Here is a 27,128-nt window from a genome sequence, read left to right on the forward strand (position 1 = left end):
CTGTGCAAAGAGTTCTTTCTTTCCGACAATCCTGCCATGAAGTGTCTATAAAGCCTCTCTCCGAACTCCTCAGCTCCTCAGACCTGCCACAGAGGCACAAGCTGGAACCTGGAAGAGTTCCTCCGATGGCACAAACGAGGAAGCCTTCGTTACAACATCGTGCAGGAATACGCGCTCGTAAATACTTGGAGCTGTGTGCGACAGCGGCGGGGGATGCTGGACGGACACGTAGCAGTTGCGTAACACCTAGTAAAGGCGGCGAAGAGAGGAGATGAGGAGGGGGCCACACATGGCCAACAGTTGTTTACACGTTTGACAACACCTGGAGAGATCGGTTTTATGGGCTCTATTGAAAACACGTGTTGCTTGTAAAACACCATTACCTCAGGTTCTGTCCCAGCGCCAGGCAGAGGGCCCATTATCTCATTAGAACATTAGAAGTGTGTGCACACAGGACTCTCCATCCAGAAACGTACAGGACTTTTAGAGAGAGAGAGAGAGAGAGAGAGAGAGTGAGTGAGTGAAGAAAGGGTATCTGTTCTGACCTGTTTGCCTGCTCTCTGCAGAATGATGAGGTGTTCATGAATGTGTGTGTGTGTGTGTGTGTGTGTGTGTTTGTAATATGAGGCATCTGTTCTTACATGTTTGCTTACTCCACGTTGCCCTGCAGGACGGTGAGGTGATTGGCATCAACACTCTGAAGGTGACCGCTGGCATCTCATTCGCTATCCCCTCAGACAAGATCCGCCAATTCCTGGCAGAATCTCACGACCGCCAATCGAAAGGTGCCAACTATTCACATTTCTGTGTGTGTGTGTGGGGGTGTGTGTGTAGGAATGGAACGGTTGGAATTTCACGACGGCCATCGCATTGATCATCATATCACATCACACGAAAGAGCTTTTTTCAGCTTTAAAACGATGTTAGCCGCTAGTTGCTGTGGTAAAGAAAAGTAACTTTAATTTAATCATATTATTCTACATACAGTTCTGCGGCCATCTCCCAACCTATTCATCTCAGTGGAATACTTCACAAACTCTTCACTCAACACATGACAAACCATATATCAGAACATTCCCTGTACAGTTAGCCGTTCCAGAGTAATCCGATTCTGAATTTGCAGCAAATTTCTACATGCATGTCTCCAACTTTAAGTTTTACAATGTGTTTATAAATTGTTCAATGCATGATTTCAGATTTCAATGCATGAACAGGCCAAATACAAAATAAATGTTACAAATATCGCCTAGATATCTGTAAATATTAAAATCAGAGGATATACAGCTGACTAAGAGTTTGTCAAAGTAGCCTTAATCCAAAGCATGCATGTAGGCTATTAGAGTTTCTTAAAGCTGAGCTGTGCTTAAATTCTTCAATGCATGATTTCGTAACAGGCCAAATAGAAAATAAATGTTAAATATAGCCTAGATATCTGTAAATACTAAAATCAGATGACTTATAGTTCTATGTAATATATCATGTTTCATACAGTGATGCAGGTCTACTGCTGTGAATAGGCTAAATACAACTTTGAATACTACAACTAAATACAACATTTTTATGTAGCCTACTGTTTAGTTAACTTTGGCCTTGGGGCCCTGACGTGTGGCCTTTGTGCCCCCCGCCAAATATGCCCAACTGAAGGCCAAGTGGCCTTGCCCCTAAAATGGTGAAACCCACATATGGAACAGAGATATGAGCATAGGGTTAGCCCACTGGAGCAAAGGGCTTGCAATCTTCATTAATGTTCTTTGTATTTATCCCCTTGGTGCGTCTAACATAAAGCAATGTTGTTTTCATTCAGGAAAAACTGTCAACAAGAAGAAGTACATTGGCGTGAGAATGATGACACTCACTCCATCGTAAGTAACATAGTGCCCCACCACCACCACCACGGCTGTCATGCAACCTGATAATCACCCTAATCTGGCCTCAATCCACTGATAGTTCTTGAGGGTCCATCAAATCAAAGTTGTTTTGGCCTCTTAATTTCCTCAACGATCTGTCTCTACATATTCTTGGGACTCCTTATGTCACTTTGTTGAAGGCCATTGCAATCCATCCCTTACTTTCCCCTCCATCCTTGGTCAATCACACCGGACCGAAAGAGTCAAATTCGCCATAATCACATGTATCAAAATCAGTCCAACGCCATGATGACCGTAGTCAGGTTTGGCGGAACAGAGAGATGTTAAAACCTAGGGGGGAACCCCTGCTCTAATGTCACAAGTGACCTTGTCCTGACCTTGACCTTGTCTGTTTCCAGGCTGGCCAAGGAGCTCAAGGAGAGGCAGGTGGACTTCCCCGATGTCACATCAGGGGCTTATGTCATCGAGGTCATCGCCAAGACACCGGCAGAAGTGTAAGTAACGCACGCTAACATTTGACACAGCATACTATGCTGTTCACTATTCACACATATGCAGGTGTGTGTGTGTGCGTGTGTGTGTGTGTGTGTGTGTGTGTGTGTGTGTGTGAGTGTCAATATAGATTTACTGCATATACTACACCACACCCAAAATATAATATCATACATATTCAAAACACATGTACTCTTTCTAATTTTCTTTTACTGAGAAAATGGCCTCAGGCACGAGGAACCTGTAGACACACACACACACACACACACACACACACTCACTGTTTAGCATTTAGCATCCCCAACGTGTAGATGATCAAGTTTTGGATTCTAAACTGGCCAGTCAGGAGAGTCTCCTTTTCCTTTTCCTAGGCATGTGGCTGCCATCACAGACCACACACACCTCATTTGGCACACACACTCTTCCTCACACACCTCATTTGGCACACACACTCTTCCTCACACACCTCATTTGGCACACACACTCTTCCTCACACACCTCATTTGGCACACACACTTGGCACACACAGTCTTCCTCACACACCTCATTTGGCACACACACTCTTCCTCACACACCTCATTTGGCACACACACTCTTCCTCACACACCTCATTTGGCACACACACTCTTCTCCAACATGCTACTCGTTACCCAAATGAACGCTAGCAGCAAACTGCTCTGCTCTGCTCTCCGTGAGGGTAAACTTCCCTCCGGATGACCCCTATGAGGATGCTGCTATTTGTAAAAACACTCTCCGTCAGGGTAAACTTCCCTCCGGATGAAACCTGATGATAAACCCTATGATGTATAAGTATATATACTTTTTTGATCCCGTGAGGGAAATTTGGTCTCTGCATTTATCCCAATCACAATCCGTGAATTAGTGAAACACAAACAGCACACAGCGAGGTGAAGCACACACTAATCCCGGCGCAGTGAGCTGCCTGCTACAACGGCGGCGCTCGGGGAGCAGTGAGGGGTTAGGTGCCTTGCTCAAGGGCACTTCAGCCGTGACCCACTGGTCGGGGCTCGAACCGGCAACCCTCTGGTTACAAGTCCAGAGTGCTAACCAGTGGGCCACGGCTGCCCAACAGCATTCGAACACTAATGCTTCAAGTGGGATTTGAACTCTCAACCTAATGATCACCAGTACAAGGCATTATCCCACTGAGCCACTGTCAATCCTGATGATGCTGCTATTTGTGAAATCTCTCTAATTGGTCCTCTGGAGCCGCAGGCGCCCTGATTATTCAGCGCTGACCTCTCGACGACTCCGCTTGCCCGCTGGCGAGCCGAACATGCGCCCAGTCCTCTCCCGGCCTCTGGAGCGCTTTGCCGAGCGGCCCATCCCGGGCAGATTATCCGGCCGGGTCCAAAAAATGTGCCGCTGACAGCATGGCCACAAAATCACATAGCGCTGCAGAGCCGGCAGTCTGCGCTGTTATGGAGGGAGAGAGCGGCGTGTGGTTTGGGCTGTCACCAGAGTGGGAAGACACACACACACACACACACACACACACACACAGAGAGAGGTTTGGGCTGTCACCAGCGTGGGAAGCAGGCAGAGTCCACTTGTAAACCCACAGAGGGTTCGTCCGACAGGGGGGGTTGCCAACCACAGACGGAGGAATCTCTCCTCTGCTGAAGACACGCACACACACACACACACACACACACACACACACACACACAAATGGAGAAGTAAGGGAAATGGAGGAAGTCATATTCACTGGCGGCTCCCACTTTCACACATCTGTCCCATACATGGTACTCTCACCAGAGGCAATTATCTAACCACCACTCTGAGGTGACGTGTGTGCGTGTGTGTGTGTGTGTGTGTAGAGCCTACATTGTGGGTGGCATCTCCCAGAGTGTATAATCACACACTATTGCGTGGGAACTGCACTCCATAGCCTGTTTATAACACAACCGCTAAGCGGCCTCGTCACTCTGTCCAGCACTGATCAGATGTGTGCACCAACTAGTGATCAGAGGACATCCTAAAACAGGGGTCTCAAACTCAAATGAGCTGGGGGCCACTTCTGCCAATTTCATCTGATTGGAGGGCCACGTCAGTGTAATACAAAAAACAACGGCTATTTCCTAAAATGCAATGTTTTTTTCAAATACTGTATTTTCAAACACAAAACTACAAACAGAAAGTGCAAGTCTTTTATCTATTTTTAGACACCTGTGCTAGCAACCTTAGCTTATAAATAAAATAATGATAAATAAATATTAATACAAATTATAAAAACAAACAAAAAAGCATAAAAACAGGTAGGTCTATGTGTGTGTTTCACACCAAATAAAAATATTTTCCTCCTAACTTTTTTAAACCTGGCAAACTAGGCGTCAAATTTCAAAAGGCCATGGCTTGAAAGTGGTCAGAGATAAAGTCCTACTGTAAATGTAAAAATATTTGAGTATAAACAAAAGTTTATGAAGGGGGTTAATTTACCCATCTAATTTGCCACTGGATGGCCAGCACCTCAAATTATGCACCTTTCAGTAAATACTGGATGAACATATTTGAGCAGATTTACTTTCTTTTTTGTCATATTACCCACATAACAAATTAACAGGAAAACACCTAAGATGTATACCAACAATAGTAAACTATTACTAGCCTATAACCACAAAGCCTACAATAAAGTATCCTGGTCAAATCAGTTCCCATGGCGGGTGACTTTGTAGTTCTTTAGAGCCCTATTTCTACTAGCCCTGCTGTCTGTACCACGTCCATTACAGACACTATCATCACGATTACCACTGCAACCTCCAAGCTATGTTGGGCAGAGGGTCGAAATAAGCATGGTATGCTTAGTGGACACCGTCGTATACACGCAAAGACGCACCTTCATTCACAGACGCACCGTGATTATCACTGTCAATAGACGATCTATCATAATCTCCAGAAACAGAACAGGCTAGGTGAATAACATATAGCCTACCCAAGACTTCATCACACGTGAACGTTTTTCAACATTTGGTGTAGGCCTATTTCTGCTTCAATTTGTGCAAAACTATGGCCTGCATCACCTCCGCGTCATTACAAATGCACGTCTTCGTGTTTCTCGCGTGTAATACAAGTATTTTTCTGAAAACTTTGCAGTGTAGTGCAGTGATTTTGGGTCAAGCTCTGGATGTCTAGCAAATAGTGGAGGAGAGTACAAATGGGATTTGTCACCGTACTTGGATCTATCGTCTATTTTAATCAGCATCGTTGTTTGTCGCAATTAAAAATACCCTCAAGGGTCGGATTACATTATTATTTTGACATACGTCGCGGGCCGGAATTGGGCCGGACGCGGGCCGGGAGTTTGAGACCCCTGTCCTAAAGAGACCGGCCCATTAGAGGCTAACACGTGGGGTCTTAACCCAGTCTTGTCCTAAAGAGACCGGCCCATTAGAGGCTAGCACGTGGGGTCTTAACCCAGTCTTGTCCTAAAGAGACCGGCCCATTAGAGGCCAGCACGTGGGGTCTTAACCTAGTCTTGTCCTAAAGAGACCGGCCCATTAGAGGCCAGCACGTGGGGTCTTAACCTAGTCTTCTTTCTTGTTTCATCAGTTTGCTGTAACATTGACCAGTCTGTGTTGTTGAATGCACATGCATTCATTCATATAGCATGAAAGAGGTCGTAGGGGTCATTATCACACACAGGTCTCCCACCTGTCTGTCCAGTCTTATCCGCCTACCTGTCCACACACCTGATGAGTCTCATCTCCTTGTCCACACACACGATTGCCACCTGTCTCTCCACACACCTGAGTCTTACCTGCATGTCTCTCCACACACCTGAGTCTTACCTGCCTACACACCTGAGTCTTACCTGCCTGTCTCTCCACACACCTGAGTCTTACCACACACCTGAGTCTTACCTGCCTACCTGTCCACACACCTGAGTCTTACCTGCCTGTTCACACACACAATTGTCACCTATATGTCCACACACCTGTCTTGCCTGTGTGTTCACACACGTGGGATGTACCTGTGTATCTACACACACCTGAGTCTTGCCTGTGTGTTCACACACGTGGGATGTACCTGTGTATCTACAGTACACACACCTGAGTCTTGCCTGTGTGTTCACACACGTGGGATGTACCTGTGTATCTACAATCTACACACACCTGAGTCTTACCTATTTGTCCGTCCACTCCCACTCACCTGTGGCCTCCTTTGTGTCCCCCAGAGGTGGCCTGAAGGAGAGCGACGTCATCATCTCCATCAACGGTCAGCGCGTGTCCTCGGCCAACGACGTCAGTGCGGCCATCAGGCGGGACGACTCCCTGAAGATGGTGGTGCGCCGCGGCAACGAGGACGTCATGGTTACCGTCAAGCCAGAGGAGGTTGACCCTTGACCCCACCACCCCTCCAACACGCCAACCAATGAGCTGGTTCTCAGTGCTCAGCGCCCGCGCTCACGGACCTTGACAGAGGGTTTTCGACTGGAGACACACACCTTCCTTAGAATGTGCATCTCTTAGAACGTGGAACATTTAGAACGTGGATTCCACCCCACATCGCCCAGTCACCCGTCCGCTGCCCCTTGTAATGCTGTAGTTCACTGTTTCTCTGCTGCCAAACTTCTCTGCATCGACTAGTTACTCTGTACAGCTGTCAGCCAGAACTCTCTGTGAGCTGCGTACCTTTCACATTCGTTTTATTACTTTCATCACTCATCCATACAGTCCGTCTGTCTATCACACATAGAGGCCCGGCATGGGGGGTGGAAAGACTTCGTGCTTTAACTTTTGTGTGTGTGTGTGTGTGTGTGTGTGTGTGTGTGTGTGCAATGCATGTGTGTGCGTGCGTGCATGCGTGCGTGTGTGTGTGTGCATTATATGTATGTGTGTGTGTGTGTGTGTGTGTGTGTCTGTGTCTGTGCAATGTGAGTGAAAACATTTGTCTCTCAGTTTCTTGATTCTATGAGTGTATGTCATTTTTTTCTGATGTGAACTCTTTGGATGTTTATGTTTTTGTTTTCACTTATTGACGAAAATTTCAGAAAGGGATTAAAGAGATGTTTTCAAATGTTTTTAAACCAAGTGTGCCGTGTGGACTTCCAGACTTTATGACTCAAGATGTTTTTATGCCTCCTTCCAATCAAGAAACATAACATGACTCTCACAATCCCACAGGGGCTTTCTCTCACAGGAAATGAGGTCATGACCAACCAGTGGCAGTGTTTCAGCACAGGTCACTTCCTGATGTAGGAGTATGTCTAACGAGGATGGTAATGAGTCCCCATGTGTGGCGGTGGAGGCTTAGGGCCAGGTGGCGGAGACTCAAACAATGAGAGAACAATGAAACACACCCAGGCCTGACCCGAACTGAACCGCTGCGGTCCGACCCAACAAGACGTCGCCCCACGCCTGGTCCGAAGGCGGCCGTAAAAACGTAAGCACAGGCTGCGTTGTCGTGGCCGACTCGAACGTGAGGCGAACGCATTTGTTTCAAACGTTAGGAAGAGAGTCCCAGGGGGCCAGTGTAACTGCAGACGTGTGGGAGGATCAATGTGGAGAACAGATGAGGGCACTTGCGTGCAGAAACCACAGCCAATCGATCAAGGCCAGTGTTGACGTTTCTGGTATCAATGTCCTAATGCCTTAACCACTCAATACGCAAGACTGAGGAATGCTTATAGACTGTAGAGTGAACACACCCATGTCCACAAAGCTCTAGATAATGTTATATACTGCAGAGAGAACACACACAGGTCCAAAGCACTTGATAATGTTATATACTGCAGAGAGAACACACACAGGTCCACAAAACACTAGATAATGTTATATCCACTGTAGAGGCCACTTAAAGGTGCTTAATGTAAGACTCACCATAGACCACCTCTATACACACACCATCACATACACACCACCTCTATACACACACCATAGACCACCTCTATACACACACCATCACATACACACCACCTCTTTACACACCACCTCCATATATACACCATCACATACACACCACCTCTATACACACACCCTCCCATACACACTACATCCCATACACACACACCATCACATACACACCACCTCTTTACACACCACCTCCATATATACACCATCACATACACACCACATCCCATACACACACACCATCACATACACACCACCTCTATACACACACCATCACATACACACACCATCACATACACACCACCTCTATACACACACCATCACATACACACCACCTCTATACACACACCATCACATACACACCACCTTTATACACACACACCATCACATACACACCACCTCTATACACACACCATCACATACACACACCATCACATATACACCACCTCTATACACATTCCCTCCCATGGACACCACCTCTATACAGACACACCATCACATACGTATATACCAACATCTCCTTAACACACCACGACTACACACACACACACCATCCCATACACACCACCTCTATACACACACACCATCATACGTATATACACCAACATCTCCTAAACACAGCACCTGTAATTCGTTCCTGTACTTAAGTAACATATTAATGTATCTGTATTTTACCTAAGTCTTACTAGGCCTACTTGGTGAGACATTACACTTTGACACTTTAAGACTTGGTGAGACTTTTCACTTTGATTCCACTACATCTTAAAGTAAATTCTGACTTGTTACTCCATTACATTTAGTGAAACCTGTTGTACCTTTTACCAAAGCGAATAAAAAAACATGTCGGCTAATAGAGGTCAAAGGGAGTGCACTGTAAGCACACCAATCAGGGCTCAGCGCGCGATTTGCTCTGAACTCTTTTCGGTTCTGTTGAGACTTGTTGGATCATAGCGCGCTATGCTGAGGTCGCCACAAGCCCGCTGCAGCATTTTGAGGATGCGTTATACTCATGTGTAGTACATAATTCATCATTTTGAGGATGCGTTAGACTCATGTGTAGCACATAATTCAGCATTTTGAGGATGCTTTATACTCATGTGTAGCACATAATTCAGCATTTTGAGGATGCTTTATACTCATGTGTAGCACATAATTCAGCATTTTGAGGATGCTTTATACTCATGTGTAGCACATAATTCAACATTTTGAGGATGCTTTATACTCATGTGTAGCACATAAATCATTGGAAAGGATGCGAGAAGCGGCTGCCACTGACTTGCCTGAACACCCTTGGCCTTATTTGCACCCTTGGCCTTATTTGCGCAAACTTTATTTCAATGTTTTGTGCTTATGATCTTTTTAATAGACACGATTGGCATTAGTATTTTCACCTAAAATCAGTTGATTGAGCAGGAGTTTTGATGTGAAAATGATATGATTAGATGATGATTAAAAACATAATCTATCAAGGTACTTTTACTTTTAATACTTGAAGGCAAATACTTCTACTCGTGTGGAAATTGAAAGTGAATACTTCCACTTTTCCTGGAGTAACATTTTACACAAGGTATCTCTACTTTCACTCAAGTACATAGTAGTGGCTTCAATCCTGACCACCATTTTAACACTTTCAGGTTGTGATTTGTATTTGGCAGTGTGCTTTACACTCTATATGACAGTACTAACTGGTTTAGTTCTATAGTTCTAAAGAGTCCTGTGATTTAAACTGTGGCCATAGGAAACCAGAGCTGCAGTCTGAAGCAGACTTGAGCATGTTCATAAGGGAAGACGCTGCCCTCTACTGGCATCTTTCACACATTACTTCCCTGAAACCCCTAACGTGACAGATCACGCTTTCTTTCAACATCATGCGTGTCCAAAAAGTTGCATAACACATGTCAACACGTCTCCACCACAGACATTAATTTTGCAGCATTAAGCATATAAACTCCCCAAGTGTGTGTGTGTGTGTGTGTGTGTGTGTGTGTGTGTGTGAACTCCCCCATGTCTGTAGGGGGGAGGTGGGGTGCTGGGGCACACAAGAGCATAAACTCCCTTTGTGTGTGTGCGTGCGTGCATGCGTGTGTGTGAGACAATGTGCCTGTGTGTGTGTGAGACAACAGGCCAAAGGTTAGCGCTTCAGACTTGTTGCCGGAGAGTTGCCGGTTCGAACCCCTTACCAGCTGAAGTGCCCTTGAGCAAGGCACCTAACCCTTCACTGCTCCCTGAGCGCCGCTGTTGTTGCAGGCAGCTCACTGCGCCGGGATTAGTGTGTGCTTCACCTCACTGTGTGTTCACTGTGTGCTGAGTGTGTTTCACTAATTCACGGATTGGGATAAATGCAGAGACCAAATTTCCCTCACGGGATCAAAAGAGTATATATACTTATACTTATACTTATACTCTAACACTCAACACCAACGAACACACACACAGTAAACAACTCCCTTACTCTAACACTCAACACCAACGAACACACACACACACACAGTAAACAACTTTAATTATTTAAGAGTATATATACTATACTAGCCATAATGCTACTATTGACCATACCATGATGAACTGCAAATTGACCAATAGATGGTGCTCATCATTTGTTGGTGTTACTGTTGACTATCCCATGACAAACAAACACACACACAGATAATAAACTTTGCTAAATACGGAACAGAAGTCAACAGTAAAAAATATAAACAGTAAAATATATAACAGAGTCTTAATTCTGAGTGACTTTTAAAAGGGAACATTTTCCCCCCTATTTCACATTCCTTTTGGCGTGCTCATGGTGCAGCGCGACTCTACACACACACACACACACACACACACACACACACACACACACACACGCTTATGGCAGGGTGTGTGGCGGACGGGCTCATTATATAATCACTGGGGCCTGACCGGGGCCTGTGTGTGTGTGTGTGTGTGTGTGTTCTTGGGTCTAAGTGTATTTGAGATGGCCAGTAGAAATGAAGACTTCTTGACCATGATCCGTGTGTGTGTGTGTGTGTATGTGTGTGTGTGTGTGATCACAATGGCATCACAACACAGAACACATGTTAATACCCATGATCACAATGGCATCACAACACAGGGCGCTATAGACTATACCCATGATCACAGGTGTGTGACCAGGCCAAACCTTCTCTGCTCTGAACTGAAAGGACCTTCAGCTGACTCTCCACATACACACAAACACACTCAAAATGCACACACACACACACACACACACACTCATATGCATACACACAAACACACACACACTCAAATGCACACACACACTCATATGCATACACACATACACACACACACATTCATATGCATACACACACAAACACTCATGTGCATACACACACTCATATGCATACACACACACACACACATTCATATGCATACACACACAAACACTCATGTGCATACACACACTCATATGCATACACACACACACACACACACACTCATATGCATACACACACACACACATTCATAAGCATACACACACACACACACACACACACACACACACACATACATACTCATATGCACACACACACTTAGCCTCCCTGCTTGTTGTTTGCTTGGCCTCGGTAGCTGGAGGGGAAAAGAGATTTTGTTGACTCAGTTGGGGCAGAGTGTGTGTGTGTGTGTGTGTGTGTGAGTCGTACGTCTACAGTGGGGTGGGTGTTTTCACAGCAGACAGCTGTGCTCCAGTTCAGATCTGACCCGGTCCTTGCCTGTCTGCACTCCAGTGAGATGGCAGCTCCTTTAACACACACACACACACACACACACACAGACACACACACACAGACACACACAAATAAACTCATCTCATCAACATACACACATAGATTCCACAACATTCGGGCACACACTCACGCAAGTCATCCAGCAATGTACTACAGTATGTACATACATCTAGATCTAGTACATGTACATACACCATACATCTAGTACATACACCATGTACATACATCTAGTACACCATACATCTAGTACACCATACATCTAGTACATACAACATACATCTAGTACTCTCATAATACACTTGTAGCTCTGACAACAGTTCAAGTGCCTCATATACAGAGAGATATTTTCAACACTTTGTTATACGTGCACACACACACAAGCTTCATAATTCATCCATCTGTCTAGGGCCATGGTCCACAGAGAGAGAGAGAGAGAGAGAGAGAGAGAGAGAGAGAGAGAGAGAGAGAGAGAGAGAGAGAGAGAGAGAGAGACGTCAACACATATGCTATGTACACACAGACCCACACACATCCCTCAAAATCAGTGGTGTAGTCTAGTTAGCTGTAGTGGGTATACTGTGATCAACCCCAAATACGTATCCTTGCCTATTTTAGGGTACACTGACATGCTGATGCTTTTTAAGTGGGTATACTGAGATAGCGATGTTTTTTAAGTGGGTATACTGAGATGGCGATGCTTTTTAAGTGGGTATACTGTGTAGTCCTGTGCATCACATAGACTACACCACTGCTCAAGATCAGCTTTACCAAACACACACAGTATCTCCAAAATACACACACACCCCACACCACATCCCCCTACTGGCATCTCAAGGCCACATCACACCTGTAGAAACGTTTGATGAAGCCATCAAAGGGTGCCAGCAGCTTTGAACAAGCTTCCTGGGGCTTCCTGTCTGAAACATGAAGCTGAACTCAAATGACATGGCTTTTTATGTGGAGCGTAGCCCACATCCAACGCACCTCCCAATCCATCTCCCGCTCCCCTTTAGTCCCTCTGGCCGTGCCCTACCCTCGGCCCACTTGCGTGAGTCATTTAGCAGCTCCGTCTGAGAGAAACGTGTTTTCACAGCTGTGTTTTCCCCTGGAGTCCGACACTGTTTTCTCCAAGCTGCTGCTGTGATCGCTCCAAAGACACCAAGACTCCCAGCGATTTGCTGAGCTGCTCGATACAAATCACTTACAAACACTTCAGTTCATATAAGGTCAGCTTGGGGATGGAGAACAAGGACAAACAAGCTCGTCCTGCAAGATGTTTTAAACATAAATACTTTAGGAGCATAATTATCTCCTCCGGGCAAGATGTTTTAAACATATATACTTTAGGAGCATAATTATCTCCTCCGGCAAGGTGTTTTAAACATATATACTTTAGGAGCATAATTATCTCCTCCGGCAAGGTGTTTTAAACATAAATACTTTAGGAGAATAATTATCTCCTCCAGGCAAGGTGTTTTAAACATAAATACTTTAGGAGCATAATTATCTCCTCCGGCAAGGTGTTTTAAACATAAATACTTTAGGGCAATAATTATCTCCTCCGGCAAGGTGTTTAAAACATAAATACTTGAGGAGAATAATTATCTCCTCTGGCAAGATGTGTTAAACATAAATACTTTAGGACAATAATTATATCCTCCAGCAAGGTGTTTTAAACATAAATGCTTTAGGAGAATAATTATCTCCTCCGGCAAGGTGTTTTAAACATAAATACATTATCAATGATACGGATTGCCACGTACGAATGCACCATGAATATGTTCTATGTCTTTTTGGGTTTTTGTTGATGTCCTGTCATGAGCATACTGAAGCAAATCCCTAGCAACTTGCACCGCGTTCAATGGCAATAAAGTACTGAATCTTGAACAAATGCTTTGGTGTGAACACATTTATTTTGGTAGGCCATTATTGATTAAGCAAACGTTTAGTGAAGACTGTTAAGACTTTCAACTTTCAGTATCGTCAACTAAGCCTTACTCAGAACCACCTGTCAACCTAAACCAAACTGTGATGCTCGTTTTTACATAGCTCACTCTACATTACCTCATCAATGGCATCAGATTGTTTGTTTACAGAAGGGGCATCTAAACACACAAGGACTCATTAGGATCTTTCAGTGTATAAATAGGATTTATTTCAGTGGTACTGACCAACTCTCAGACACTGAGAGATCTTTTAGTGTATAAATAGCTTTTATTTCACTGACCAACTCTCAGACACTGAGAGATCTTTTAGTGTATAAATAGCTTTTATTTCACTGACCAACTCTCAGACACCGAGAGATCTTTCAGTGTATAAATAGCTTTTATTTCAGAGTGGCACAGACCCACTCTCAGACACCGAGGGATCTTTCAGTGTATAAATAGGTTTTATTTGTTTTAAACCATGCAGATCCTCAGTTACAGTGTTTACGGTGTACAGTTACAGTCAATAAAAAGTGTTATTCTGTATAGGGGCTGACAACACAACAAAGAACTTAAAAGAATATAGAGACTTGAACACAACATGGATGATCTGTCAATATAGACTTGAACAGAATACGGGTGATCTGTCAGTGCGTTACTAAAGGCAAGGGGAAGCAGTTTAGGTCCATACAGACTCTAGTCATTAGTGCCCTGCCATTGCATTAACCAGTTAAACCCAGCCTTTCCCTCAGCATGTCATGATTATTCAGCTGGTCATTAGAGTGTCCATTTCAAAAGCAGCAAACACGGCAGCGCCCTCTGGCTGTGTGGAGGTGGCACTGCAGGGTCGGGGTTGGGGCCTTTGGGGCGGCGCGGGTCAGGTTCAGGTTCAGCTGGGCTGTGTAGGGGGCTGGAGAACCTGTTGCAGCACCGAGTCCAGTTTGTGCTCCAGAGAGTCCAGCCGCAGGTCCAGATGCTCCCTCAGCCGCGCCTCCATCTGCTGCAGACGCCTCTCTAGCGCCTCCTCCAGGCCACTGCAGCATGTGTGCGCCTCCCTGCAGGAGAGGAGAGGAGGGGGGAGGAGAGAAGGAGGAGACGAGGAGAGCGGTGCAATCAACGGCCGCCCTGGGCTGTGATTCTAGACACTATGGTGCTGTGCTATAGACACCGAGACACCGATTTTCAAAATGACAGACAGGCTATCATTTAATGATTATCTAAGGTAATGACAGACAGGCTATCATATCATTTAATGATTATCTAAGGTAATGACAGACAGGCTATCATTTACTGATTATCTAAGGTAATGTAGCATTTCAAGGGCAGACAGTCATTCCTGAATCAGATGTGTCTATCCAGCCTGTATTCCAGTAATCCCTGTTTTAGCTCACCAAACTGACCTCACCTGCACTCTAGTTTGATAAAGCAAACACACAGGCCATTGAATATCAGGTTTGGTAGAAACACCAAACATGTAGAGCACGAGCTCACCAGGTGAACGATACCTATAACACCTTCCCTGAGCACGTCTGAATTGATCTCAGTGAGGCTATTCCTAAACAGGCCACCAGGGGTCACTGCTGGTCTTTTGAAATCGTCTGCTGACCGTTTAGAGATTGAATGAGCATGCACAACACAATGCTATTTCACTGTCAGATTCCCATTCTTTTCTAACTGTAAAAAGATGACAAGACATTAACAAAACTACTTCCAAGAATGTCATCTTTAAAGACTGGCATGCTACTGGACATCATATTCTATCAATCAAACGATTCAATTATGAAATCAACAAAACCTCAAACCTTGTGACTTTAACAAAGCTATATACACAAACACATGTAATATTGAGTTATCATCCCTGAATATTAAGAGACAATTAAGCCTGATGGTGTGACTTACGGTGGTCTACAAAAAAACTACATTAAGCCTGATGGTGTGACTTACGGTGGGCCGTTGGGCACGTGTGCCTTGCCCTGGGCGATGGCGGTGGCGGCGGTGTCGTCCATGCGGAGTTGCGCCACCTGGCAGCAGACGCTCTGCAGCAGCGGGAGCAGGTCGGGTGTGGCGGCACAGTGCTGCCCGGGCGGCGCGCGCATCAGCGCTGACATCACCTCTGCCAACTTGCCCTGGCTCAGGCCCGCTTGGCCGGGCGGCAGGCTGCACGGCCAGACGCGACAGGGACAGGGCTCCTTCCGGGGTCGGGCAGGGCGGTGCCAGCGCCCCAGCAGCGGCAGCCTCTGAGAGGGACGCATTGTCCTGGGCAGCCGTGGTCAGCGCCGGGGGATGGGCGAGCGCAGCGAAGGAGAACGGGGACGGAGAGGGGGAGGGGGGGGGGGGGGGGGGCACGGGCCGGGGGGCGAGGGAACAGACGCTCCTTTAGTCAGGCCCGCAAACACGCCGCTGCCCGCGAGGAGGGGGAAGAAGCTGGCCATGGCATCCGCTTTACTCTGGAGGAGGACACACAGAGGGACAGAGAGAGAGATCTCAACAGCTGAACTAGAGAGAGAGAGAGAGAGAGAGAGAGGAGCGAAGAGTATACTTGGCCGAGAAACCTGATCTACAACTCACCCAACACAGAGCCATGGTGCACACATAGCTGAGGGCTGTGGTGACTGCAGCATGAAGTCCTAAATCCTAATCATATGTTTCAAGTACTGATGCTGACATGCAAGTTCAATTTGAGGTATTGGATGGCGGCTTTACATATGGCATAAAGCACTGGGAAGGGTCAGGCTCTGCTGAGATTTATAGCATGTTGACACTCATGGTTTCCTTGTACCACAGGTATCTAGAGACTCAGGCCTAGTCCACACGTACCAAACCAATCTTTTTTTCCTCCGTCTTCCCTGGAACCGTATGAAGAATATTTGCGTCCAAACAGAACCATCTCAACACGACTCAACCCGTTACTTCATATCCCAGGCCTATAGGTGGCACTGTTTGTTACAGAAATTGACCAAAGCTTGCACGCTGTAGGCTATACAAACAGACAGAGTAGGCTACTACGACGAAAATGGCTAGTGCAAGGAAACCAAAATTGTTTGTGTGGACTTATAGTGAACTGTCAACTGTAAAACTTAATTTTTACGGTTTGTAAAGGGTGCAGTCCCGTCCTTTATTTGGCTAATGTTGGTACAAATAATCTCCTTTACTTTCTTTGGTTGTAGGATAGTCCGCGATTCACATTAGCTTTGGCTATCACCGCAAGTGGATAGGCTACTAAACGCTAGGCCTACCCAAGTTCTAGGCTATTCCATCGCCACATTTATAATATTGCTATAATACCTTTGTTGGTAACAGTCGATACGTTTGCCTGCATCAAATCGCACATTCGCATTTAGTGCGCATCTACCATAGGTGTCTTTGTATGCTCATATCTGACTTCACTAGACTATGAATGCATTTATTTATGTTGTAAGACATGTAAAATAAATGAATGACACCGGCACTACGCACAAATTAATTTAAACTTACATCGCACTTCCCTAATAACTCCTGACTAGTTCTCTCGCGTCACTGACAGTAGCTAGAAATGCATCAAAAAAACACCGGGAAAAACAATGTTCAGTCCACCAAGTCATAAGCTTGGCGCTGCACAGCACCAGTTGTGATATTTATCCTACTGTGTGTAATCGTAGGTAATGTCATGTATGAAAACTAGTATTGTAAGGCAATACTATAAGTGTCAAGTCCAGGGCAGCTGAGGTGTGGCGATGACATCATCAATACGCAAGTATGCGGTTTCGCTGTCCAAACAAACTCACAAGGGCTACGGTTTCAGATTTTTCCACCCTGGGACCAGGTTTAAAAAAAGTGCGGTTTCGGGCAGTGTGTTTACAGGATTCGTTTGGACGATCGGCCAAGATGAAGCAAAACCGGTGCGTCTAATCCAAAAAGCGTCTCAGTGTGGACAGGGCCTCAATCAGGTGGTCAAGTGGTCAATCAGAAAACGGGTTTTACTCTTTCAATGATTCGCATCAAGGGAGAGAGACACGTTTCACCAGGAGGATTGACCCATATCTCTAAATAATGGGAATATCCTAAACTTAAGTATGTTACCAACAAAGGGGGTATGACCTCTTGTTCTAACTCTGTATGAATAAAGTAGATGTATAGGTTACACGGGCTGATCCTCCTAGCTGGTCGTTAATCAGAAGGACCAGTCTTTAACATGGCCAAATGTTATGCTAATCGGACAGTTTCTAAGTACTTGGAACAGCCATAAGTGACAATGGGAAGGTGTGAAAACGCCCATTCCTGCACACCTAGTATCTGTAGACAAAGAGTCACACCTGGGAGTAAGCAGAGGTGCTCAGAAAGTCTTCCTTTCAATCCTGAATCTTAGGGCCCGTCCACACGTAGACGCTTTTTGGGTTAAACGCAGAGGTTTTGCTTCGTCTTGGCCGAGCGTCCAAACGAATCCTGAATCACTTTTTTGAAACCTGGTCCCAGAGTGGAAAAATCTGAAACCGTAGCACTTTTGAATTCGTTTGGACGGTGAAACCGCACATCCTACTTACATATCAATGATGTCATCGCCACACCTCAGCTGCCCTGGAGTTGCACTTATAGTATTGCCTTACAATACTAGTTTTCATACATGACATTACCTACGATTACACTCCGTAGGATAAATATCACAACTGGTGCTGCGCAGCGCTGATAGCTTATGACTTGGTGGACTGAACACTGTTTTTCCCGGTGTTTTTTTATGCATTCTAGCTACTGTCAGTGACGTGAGAGAACTTAAGTTATTAGGGAAGTGCGGTGTAAGTTTACATTAATTTGTGCGTAGTGCCAGTGTCATTCATTTATTTTACATGCCTTACAATATATATACATGCATTCACAGTCTAGTGAAGTCAGATGACCATACAAAGACGCTTAGAACTCATGTTAAGCCGATAGCGCACTGAATGCGAATGCATGATTTGATGCAGGCAAAAGTATTGACTGTTACTAACAAAGGTTTTATAAGAAAATTATAAATGTGGCGACGGAATAGCCTAGAACTTGGGTAGGCCTTGTGTTTAGTAGCCTAATTGCGGTGATAGCCAAAACTAATGTGAATCGCAGACTATCCTACAAACAAAGAAAGCTAAGGAGATTATTTGTAGCCTACCTGCTTTAGCCAAATAAAGGACGGGACTGCACCCTTCACAACCCGTAAAAATGAAGTTTATTAGTTTTACAGTTGACTACAGTTGACAGTTCACCATCAGTCCACACAAACAATTCTGGTTTCCTTGCACTAGCCATTTCGTCGTAGTCTATTCTGTCTGTTTGTAAAGCCTACAGCGCAAAAGTTTTGGTCAATTACTGTAAAGAAACAGTGCCACCTATAGGCCTGGGATATGAAGTAACGTGTTGAGTCGTGTTGAGATGGATCTGTTTGGACGCAAATATTCTTGATACGGTTCCAAATATTCTTGATACGGGAAGACAGAGGAAAAAAAGATCGGTTTGGTACGTGTGGACTAGGCCTTAATCTACAGAATTTATGGACAAAAGATACAAATGGCCACAAAATCACGAATGAACATACAAAACACACAGTAAGTACACATAAAGGGGTGATTCACTACGCTTTCATTCCTCTGAAGTTCCTCTTCCTACTTTGGAATAGGGTCTTTTCCCTGTGCAAGAACCAGGACTGACAGACATAAACAGGTCGCAAGGGTCAGTTCAGTTCAGTCTCTTCTGCTATCAAAAGTTACAAATTATAAAAAAGTTATAAAAAGCAAGGGCAAATGGTACACAATATTAAACAATAAAGGATACAAATGTGTTTTGAGATGAGAATTGAAGATCAGTGGCCAGAGCAAGATCTTCAGCATGACAAGCCTTCGACAAATAAAGGAATCTATTGAGCGGCGCCGGCCTAAATAGAACTGAATCGTAACTGACACGGTGGCAGGGATAGGGTTGGACACTGGGGAACTGAGTGCAGCGAACACAATGGCATCTAAGTAATGGGACGTGAACTTGGGCATCTAAGTAATGGGACGTGAACTTGGGCATCTAAGTAATGGGACGTGAACATGGGCAGACGCAGTGAAAGAGACACACAGTGACACACACTAAACACAAAACTCCCAACCTCTTCAACTGTCACACTGTAAGCAATCCAAATGCCTTGGTTGGTATGGAGGATCACACACACACACACACACACACACACACACTGTACCTTCTGCTGGAACTGCACCATGTCCATGAGGTGTTGTGCCCCAGGTGAGAGGGTGGTGCCCATCTCCTCCATCATGGCCTGCACCTGCTGCAGGTCAATGCTGCCACCTGTGCCCACCTGCTGCAGCTTGGCCTCCAGGACTTGCACCGACACGTGGATGCCAGCGATGCCCACACTGGCACGTCCTCCCAGAGAGAGCAACTAGCATAGAGCATGACATCTGGTCAGCAGCCATACTAAGCAGTTTGTGTTAAGTAATATGCTTCTATGTTTCCAGCTTTTGTAACATCAACAATGTATTTCGATGGCACACAGAAAGACATTACAGAGTACAGACGTTCAATTCCCACTGGCTACACAGGCTTTTCACTCATAAAGCACGGTTGTTGCTCATTAGCTTGGTAGTTTTAAACAAAACACTTCATGCTGCCTTAACTCCGCACCTTTCAATCGATCACAAGTGTCAAAAAGCATTCTGCACTGGCAGGACAAGATCATTGGCCAAAATTCCCACAGCATTCCGGATAAGAATCCCCACAGCATTCCGGATAAGAATGTGACTGTTTGTCCCACGCTAAACATGGGTCAGCAGGGGCCAGATGCCTTTGTGGTCTGCTGATGGAGAGCTGCTGACGGAAACATGCAGCTACACAACAGCCCACAACAGATGCAGTCTGGACAGAATGGTCACTGCTACTGTACTAGTCTCTGAAACCAACAGAGGGGTGGGGACAGCACCAAATCTTACCTTCACTTCGCAGGATGTAATGGGACACTCAAACTTCAAGTGTTTCCTGTAGAAAAGTCTGCTCTCTGTAGTTCTATGAAATAGACAAAAATAGGCGTCATGGAAACCAGAAGCACCTCTGAGATAAGAAGAGAGATGAGCATCTTCTTCTCACATCTGTGATAAGATGCTTAACAAAACAATCATTTTTTGTGTGTTGGGTTTGTGTGACAACACACACATTGAGGAAAATGACTGTACAGTAGGTCTCTGGATGAAAGCATCTGCTAAAATGAATAAATGTAAATGACCCACAGAATAGCCTGCAAACATGACAGTACCAGCCAGTCTAGGGAAATTGTCTTTTTACAAACTCCTTTAGGCAAAGGGTAACAGCATCATCCAACAGCGCAAGAAGAAGCCGACATACCCTTCATGGTTGATGGTGGGATCTTTTTCCCCACGGCAGGTGCCGCAGTAGTCCCCAGACGCCGAGTACAATTCTATGGTGCGCGCCTCGCTGACAACCAGGAGAGAGGTGATAACGCTGCGTGGGTTCGGGGCACACTGGAGCGTAATTACGCATGGAGTGTCACCCACCTGGTCCAGGTACAAAGGCGCACCGCTATGGAAAAAACAAACACGATACTTGAACGAAGCACAATTCCTTTCATTGAGCCTAGTTCTCATATTGTTGCCTTAGTATTTGGAGTGTCTGAAGAGATATTTCATCGGTCTGTTTTACAGTCAGAAATATCGCCATTAATATTTGATCATGATGTAGACACTTACTCGCTTCTAACAGTGGTGTCCACTTCCTGAAGATCATCCTCCTGGTGTGTCTTTATTACATCGCATATATGACAGTCTTCTGACCTGGATGCCCATGATATGCGCCCTGAAATAACACCATCTTCACTTGTCTTCATTTGTTCCGACATGACCCGTTACTAAGCAAAAGTAGTTCCAGTTTTATGTCTCCAGAATAATGCTAGCTGACTGAACGCTGCAGCCTGTAGTGTCCAAAACGAGACGTCATGATGTCGTTTGACTTTCGAAATACGTCCAACAAGCAATAACCCTCTACAAAAAGTAGTGGTCCTATCTTGCATAGAAACGTTTGTATCTCCCAGTCTTACAACTAACGTTAACGTTGATCTAAAACGCTTGTTGGGACTCTTCAATGAAACCACCAAGATTTTTCTTATTTATTGGCGAGTTTGGCCTTCCAATAACCGTGCAGGTGTGCAACTAAGATTGCGCAAGTTATGTAAAATACACAAAAGCATCTAAATATGACTTATTTACGCTAGCTACTACTAGCTACTCGGCACTACTGACACAGGCAAAAACACATGCACATTGCTTCCTGAAAAGCCTATGTTTGGACTTATGACTTCGGAGCGCCATTATTACTTGGGATACGTCTCCACCTAGTGGATTGGAGTGGGTATAACAAACGTCAATAAAATCTTGGATGGGGGCGTGATATTCTGGGATAGATAGATAGATAGATCGATCGATCAATCTAGTATGATAATACTAGACTAATACAAATATGAAAAAACACTACAACAAAACTATGTGGTTGTGTGGCTAAGTGACTGGGCTATAAGAGTCTGATAACCCTGAGGAAAGAGGTGTCTCTGTAATGCCAGTAAATTTCACCCTGCCTGTTGAAACGCTATGTGTGGCGGGGGACAAATGACTTCCTCAGCCTGTCTAGTAAGCAGGACAGTGACACCAGTCTGCCATACCCTAAAAAAAAAGAGCTGGTGTCAAAGGACAAAAAAACTGCACTTATACTTCGGTTTTTCCATATGATGCTGCAAAATAATATATTTATGTCCATAATAATAATAATAATACAGTAAAGTGCAGTAAAATGTGGTACAATCTATGTTATTTTCTTATGCCCAAAAGCATTTTTTGTAAGGGCATGCCTACTGAACACACTCCTCTACTTTGATTTTGCTGTGTGTAAAAGGTGACAGGCATTTTTTAAGGGCCCTTCTCTCCACCAATGATGTAGAGGATCCACCAGCTCTATAACAATGACAGTATTTGTCCAAAGTGACTTACAGATAAAGACTGACAGTACAGCTACAGTGCAAAAAGAGATAAATACTTTATTTACACACAAAACAGAATAAACAGAGGATGATAGTTTGGTTGTAGTTGCAAATGTAGTTTGTAAACAGGACCCTGAGGATACAGGGGATGTCAGATTCCCTGTATCGCCAGTGGGGGCAGCAGGGAGCGATGCCTGAAATGTCCAACCCCGGAAGCACCGCCATTTTACAAATAACCGCGCAGCGTGTTTGCGTGGTAGGTTGCATGCGAGGAGAAAGGAACAGACTTCATACTTAAGTTCGTAAAGTTTAGTTTTTCGCTTGGTCGTTTTTTGCTGTCTTCGACGAAATGAGTTACGGTCGGCCGCCGCCCGACGTGGAGGGCATGACCTCGCTCAAAGTTGACAATTTGACATACCGCACGTCTCCAGAAACGTTGAGGCGCGTTTTCGAAAAGTACGGGCGAGTGGGAGACGTGTATATTCCTCGTGATAGATACACGAAAGAAAGCCGCGGTTTTGCCTTCGTGCGGTTTATGGACAAGCGTGATGCTGAGGACGCAATGGACGCTATGGATGGAGCTTTGCTCGATGGGCGCGAATTGAGAGTGCAAATGGCACGTTACGGGCGCCCACCAGATTCCCATTATGGGCGACGAGGAGGCCCCCCGTCTCGAAGATATGGCGGCAGCGGCGGTGGAGGAGGAGGTGGTGGTGGCGGCGGCGGCGGCGGTGGTGGAGGTTATGGACGCAGAAGCCGAAGGTGAGAGCTAAACCTTAACTTTTTGTCCAGTCCATAGGATTTCAATTAGTGGTGTTGTCTTTGCTTATATTATTGGTTAAATAATCAAAAGATAAGTACTCTAAATAGCGAGGAAGCTAGCTGGCTTAGGCCCAGTTAGCCGCGCGTTAGCCCATTACAGGCCATTTTGTGTCAACGCTAATGAGCTAGCTAGCTAACAAGCTCGTGTAAATCGAGCTAAGCAGTATAGCCTAATATTTAATAATTTGTAAGTTTGTCATATTGGGCAAGCCCGTTTGTCACTGTGAGTGGCCATACACTACGTGCAGCTGTAGGTAAAGGTGTTTTATCACTACACGGTCAGTCATGCTAATTTGCTGCATGGTTCCATGCAGCTACAGTCCACGCCGCCGTAGACGCAGCCGTTCCAGGAGCAGGAGCCGGTCCCGCTCTCGTAGCCGGTCCCGCTACAGCCGCTCAAGGTCCAGGTCCTACTCACGGTCCCGGTCCCGCTCCAAGACCCGTACACCGCGTAGGAGTAAGTCCAAATCGGCATCCAGATCCCGCTCTCGGTCAAAGTCCAAGTCCCGTTCCAGAAGCCGCACTCCACCCTCCAACAAAGGCTCCAAGTCGAGGTCAAGATCAAGAAGCCGACCCAAGTCTCCCGAAGACAACGAAACGGCTCCGTCCTGAGGAGAAGGTAGGCTTAAACATTGGAGACTTTGTTTTACAAACTGTTTTGTGCTAACACTCCAAAAGTCTGGTTGTATTTTTTTTGCAGAGTCAGCTGCCTTCGCCATTCAGAATGACAACATTTTAAACACACAAGCGGTTGGATTACCCAACCTAGGGGGTTTCCATGGTCAACCATGTTGAAACCCCAGAATCAATAATTGACGAATTGGCAGCCCAGGTAGAAAGTGAAATACCTGAAACCCCATCAGGTCACATTTCACACACGTCTGCCTTTGCACTTCAAATAAATCTGGAAAGAAAGAAACTGTAGGGGGGGGGAAGCATTTTTGTTTTTTGGGGGGGTGATGTGCATGTGTGTGTGTGTAAGAGAATGTCTGATGTGTGTCTTGAGGTGTGCAGATATATAAATATGGGGATGGGGAGTTCCTGCTGGAGTAAGTATGTGTATGACGCACATTTTTTTGGTTATTTTTTTTTATTATTTGGGTGGAACCCCTCATCTAAATGTGGAATTCTTTCCCCAAAGCTGCTGGTTCCGGTTTGCATAAGAGGAGTGTGGGGTGCAGGTTGAGCAGTTAGTGTGAGAGCCGGCCATTGGGGCACCCTGCTGTGATTGGCGGTTGCTAAGGAGCAGGTCGGTGTCTTTGAGTGTTGAGGTGGTTTTGAGGTACGTTTGCAGGACAATGGATTCGACCCCCTCTCTCCCCCCCTTGACGTCATCACCTTCCCAGTCACTTGACAATGTTTATTGTTGCCAAGACTACGGCCCGGAAAAAACAAACAAACAAACAAAAAAACAGGTTTGAGTTTCACAAAGGTGTTTAGAAGGATGCTGCATGTATCTTGGGTTGCAAAAGTAGTGGCTTTGAAAGTGATCCACTATCTTTTGAAACCTGAAAGATGCAGCATGCTGAAGCTATTTATGAAATCTAACACACCTCTTGCATAAATGTACTTCCCCTTACCACATGACATGCCTCTGTGAAACTCGCCTTGTCTCCAAGGTTTGCTGGATCTTCTGCCAAAGGTTTATTTCTGAATCTTAAAAAGACGAGCAGGTTCTCTGCTCTGCAATAAAACTGTCTTTTGGTAAGGAACGTCTTAATGTGTACAGTCCAAAGACACATCTCACCATGTAGTTTGACAGTAGGTCATGGTATGTTCTGGAAGTTAACAGGTCTTTAAGGGTCGGCTGTCTCACTCGAACTGTTGTCTTTTCTTTCAGCAAAATGAAATATGGTTGAGGACATCCCAAATGATGCGAGCAATCCGCCTTGGGTACTTTCGCCAGTCTGGATTTCGAATAAAAGGTTATTGCTAATTGGGTCTACATGGTTTTTAAGCAAAGTTTTGTTTCTGTTGTTGATTTTCAGTGTCCCTCACAGACTTCCTTTATTACATCTCTGTCTATTGTAACTGATGCAAATGATTTCTTTTATTTTGTAACTAAGGGTGTTTTGGTCAGCCATTTTTGTTTTGTTTTGTTTTACCTGAGCCATTGTATAGTTAAATCACATGACAATACTTTGAGTCAATAAAAAACCTTTTTTTAAAGTTCACATCATTTACCCTTCATTTTCCTTCACCAGCTTAACAGAGCGAAGGGGGGAAAATCGTTCAGGCTTATGTTGTAGTAAATATGACTTTCATCTTCGCAGAGACACATAACTAACTTGGATAAAGTAAGACTACCTAAGTTAAAAAAAAAAAAAAAAAAAAAAAAGGTCAACCAGTCTCACACTTCAAGCCAATCAAATGTTAATTTGTCATCGAGTAGGTTGGAGGAGACTAATAGCTCATCGGCGTATAAACACACCATGCAAGATCTTTGTTTGTGCATGTAGAGGACATGTCCACCCGTTCTTGTCCGTATGAGTTTTCTCTGCTGTGTGATGTTGTGCTTCTGCTCCAAGTGCCCTGACTCTAATGTTCTCTCTTGTGTATTTTTGTGCACTAGGCGCAGTTGCGCTGCTGTTGAGTTTTGCTGGTTAGCTGTAAAAGGTGGCGTGTTGCCGTGCTGAGTGCTTGGCTGTTTCCAGTGTTCTCCAGGTTGACCCCGTGTAACGCCTGTTAACGCCAGTGATTTGACGGTTTTTAAAGCACACACTTTGGCTACGGCTGGTCGTCCATGTGGTTTTGATTTTGTAGAATGGTATACCGACATCCCTGATGTTTCATAACTTCCCTCCCTGTCCTCTCCTCTCCTTCCTCATACCCCTCTTCCTCCACCCTCCTACTCAACTCAACTCTTTCCCCCTTTTCCTCAAATAAATAGAGCGCATCTAGCCAGATTAATCTTCAAATTACATGAGCTACCATCTTGTATCATGACTTCATTAATGTACTTGCATTTGTGAACCATACATATGGTATATGTAACTGCTATAATGAATGCTATTAAAATTGTTTTGGTGTACTTGTTTTTGTTTGGCCTCGTTCTTGTTTTGCCTTTTCCCCCAGACCACAACCGGAGGTCACTGGAATGGTAGTGACCAGAAATATTTAAGATCTATGAACATGAGTTAAACCAGAATTGTCTAATAATGATAACCAGGCGTCACAGGCTTGGCGGTGATGTCAGATTAAGCAGGTGCATATTTTAGTGCTATATTCCAGTGTAGTGTTTTTACTTGCACACTAGATGGCGCAATTGGGAAAGCATGGTCATGCAGGTCCAGTTAACTTGTTACTAGTCTAATGTGGGGCCACTGCACATTGACATTTTCCTCTGTAATCCAACCAGTGTCTTGTGCAAAAGGCAAAACCACAACATATAATGCAGCCATAATGTTATT

At 45.0% G+C, this 27,128-nt stretch overlaps 3 protein-coding genes across 13 annotated transcripts in view; 2 read left to right on the top strand and 1 right to left on the bottom strand.

Annotated features, from left to right (window-relative positions):
- The window catches only part of htra1b (HtrA serine peptidase 1b), a 46,121-nt gene extending 38,710 nt beyond the window's left edge, over positions 1–7,411 (top strand). The window contains exons 6-9 of the mRNA XM_048246885.1: positions 671–785; positions 1,805–1,862; positions 2,267–2,362; positions 6,556–7,411. Coding sequence (XP_048102842.1) covers positions 671–785; positions 1,805–1,862; positions 2,267–2,362; positions 6,556–6,724 — 438 coding nt within the window. The 3' untranslated portion in view covers positions 6,725–7,411. The remainder of the gene's footprint in view (positions 1–670; positions 786–1,804; positions 1,863–2,266; positions 2,363–6,555) is intronic.
- Positions 7,412–13,876: 6,465 nt separating this feature from the next.
- c6h10orf88 (chromosome 6 C10orf88 homolog) lies at positions 13,877–22,181 on the bottom strand. Its single transcript, XM_048245502.1, has 7 exons — positions 21,617–22,181; positions 21,255–21,449; positions 20,846–20,918; positions 20,098–20,298; positions 16,185–16,354; positions 15,852–16,064; positions 13,877–14,962 (listed from the first exon to the last, which is right to left on the bottom strand). The coding sequence occupies exons 1-7, from the start codon at positions 21,763–21,765 to the stop codon at positions 14,797–14,799; spliced, it is 1,167 nt and encodes a 388-aa protein (XP_048101459.1). The 5' UTR covers positions 21,766–22,181; the 3' UTR covers positions 13,877–14,796.
- Positions 22,182–23,107: 926 nt separating this feature from the next.
- srsf2a (serine and arginine rich splicing factor 2a) lies at positions 23,108–26,749 on the top strand. Of its 11 annotated transcripts, none has more exons than XR_007193841.1 (4): positions 23,108–23,658; positions 24,033–25,000; positions 25,559–25,643; positions 26,291–26,749. XR_007193841.1 is itself a non-coding variant. In XM_048246803.1 (3 exons), exons 1-2 carry the CDS (start codon positions 23,246–23,248, stop codon positions 24,328–24,330), a joined length of 711 nt encoding a protein of 236 aa, XP_048102760.1. In that variant the 5' UTR covers positions 23,108–23,245; the 3' UTR covers positions 24,331–24,337; positions 24,860–26,749. The 11 variants fall into 11 exon arrangements, 4 of the variants coding, with proteins under 4 accessions (XP_048102760.1, XP_048102758.1, XP_048102762.1 ...); XR_007193842.1 differs by having other exon boundaries at positions 24,033–24,967; XR_007193839.1 differs by having other exon boundaries at positions 24,033–24,337; positions 24,860–24,967; positions 25,559–26,749.
- Positions 26,750–27,128: the final 379 nt, after the last annotated feature.

Source organism: Alosa alosa, chromosome 6 (genome assembly GCF_017589495.1).
Source record: "Alosa alosa isolate M-15738 ecotype Scorff River chromosome 6, AALO_Geno_1.1, whole genome shotgun sequence".
NCBI lineage: Eukaryota > Metazoa > Chordata > Actinopteri > Clupeiformes > Clupeidae > Alosa > Alosa alosa.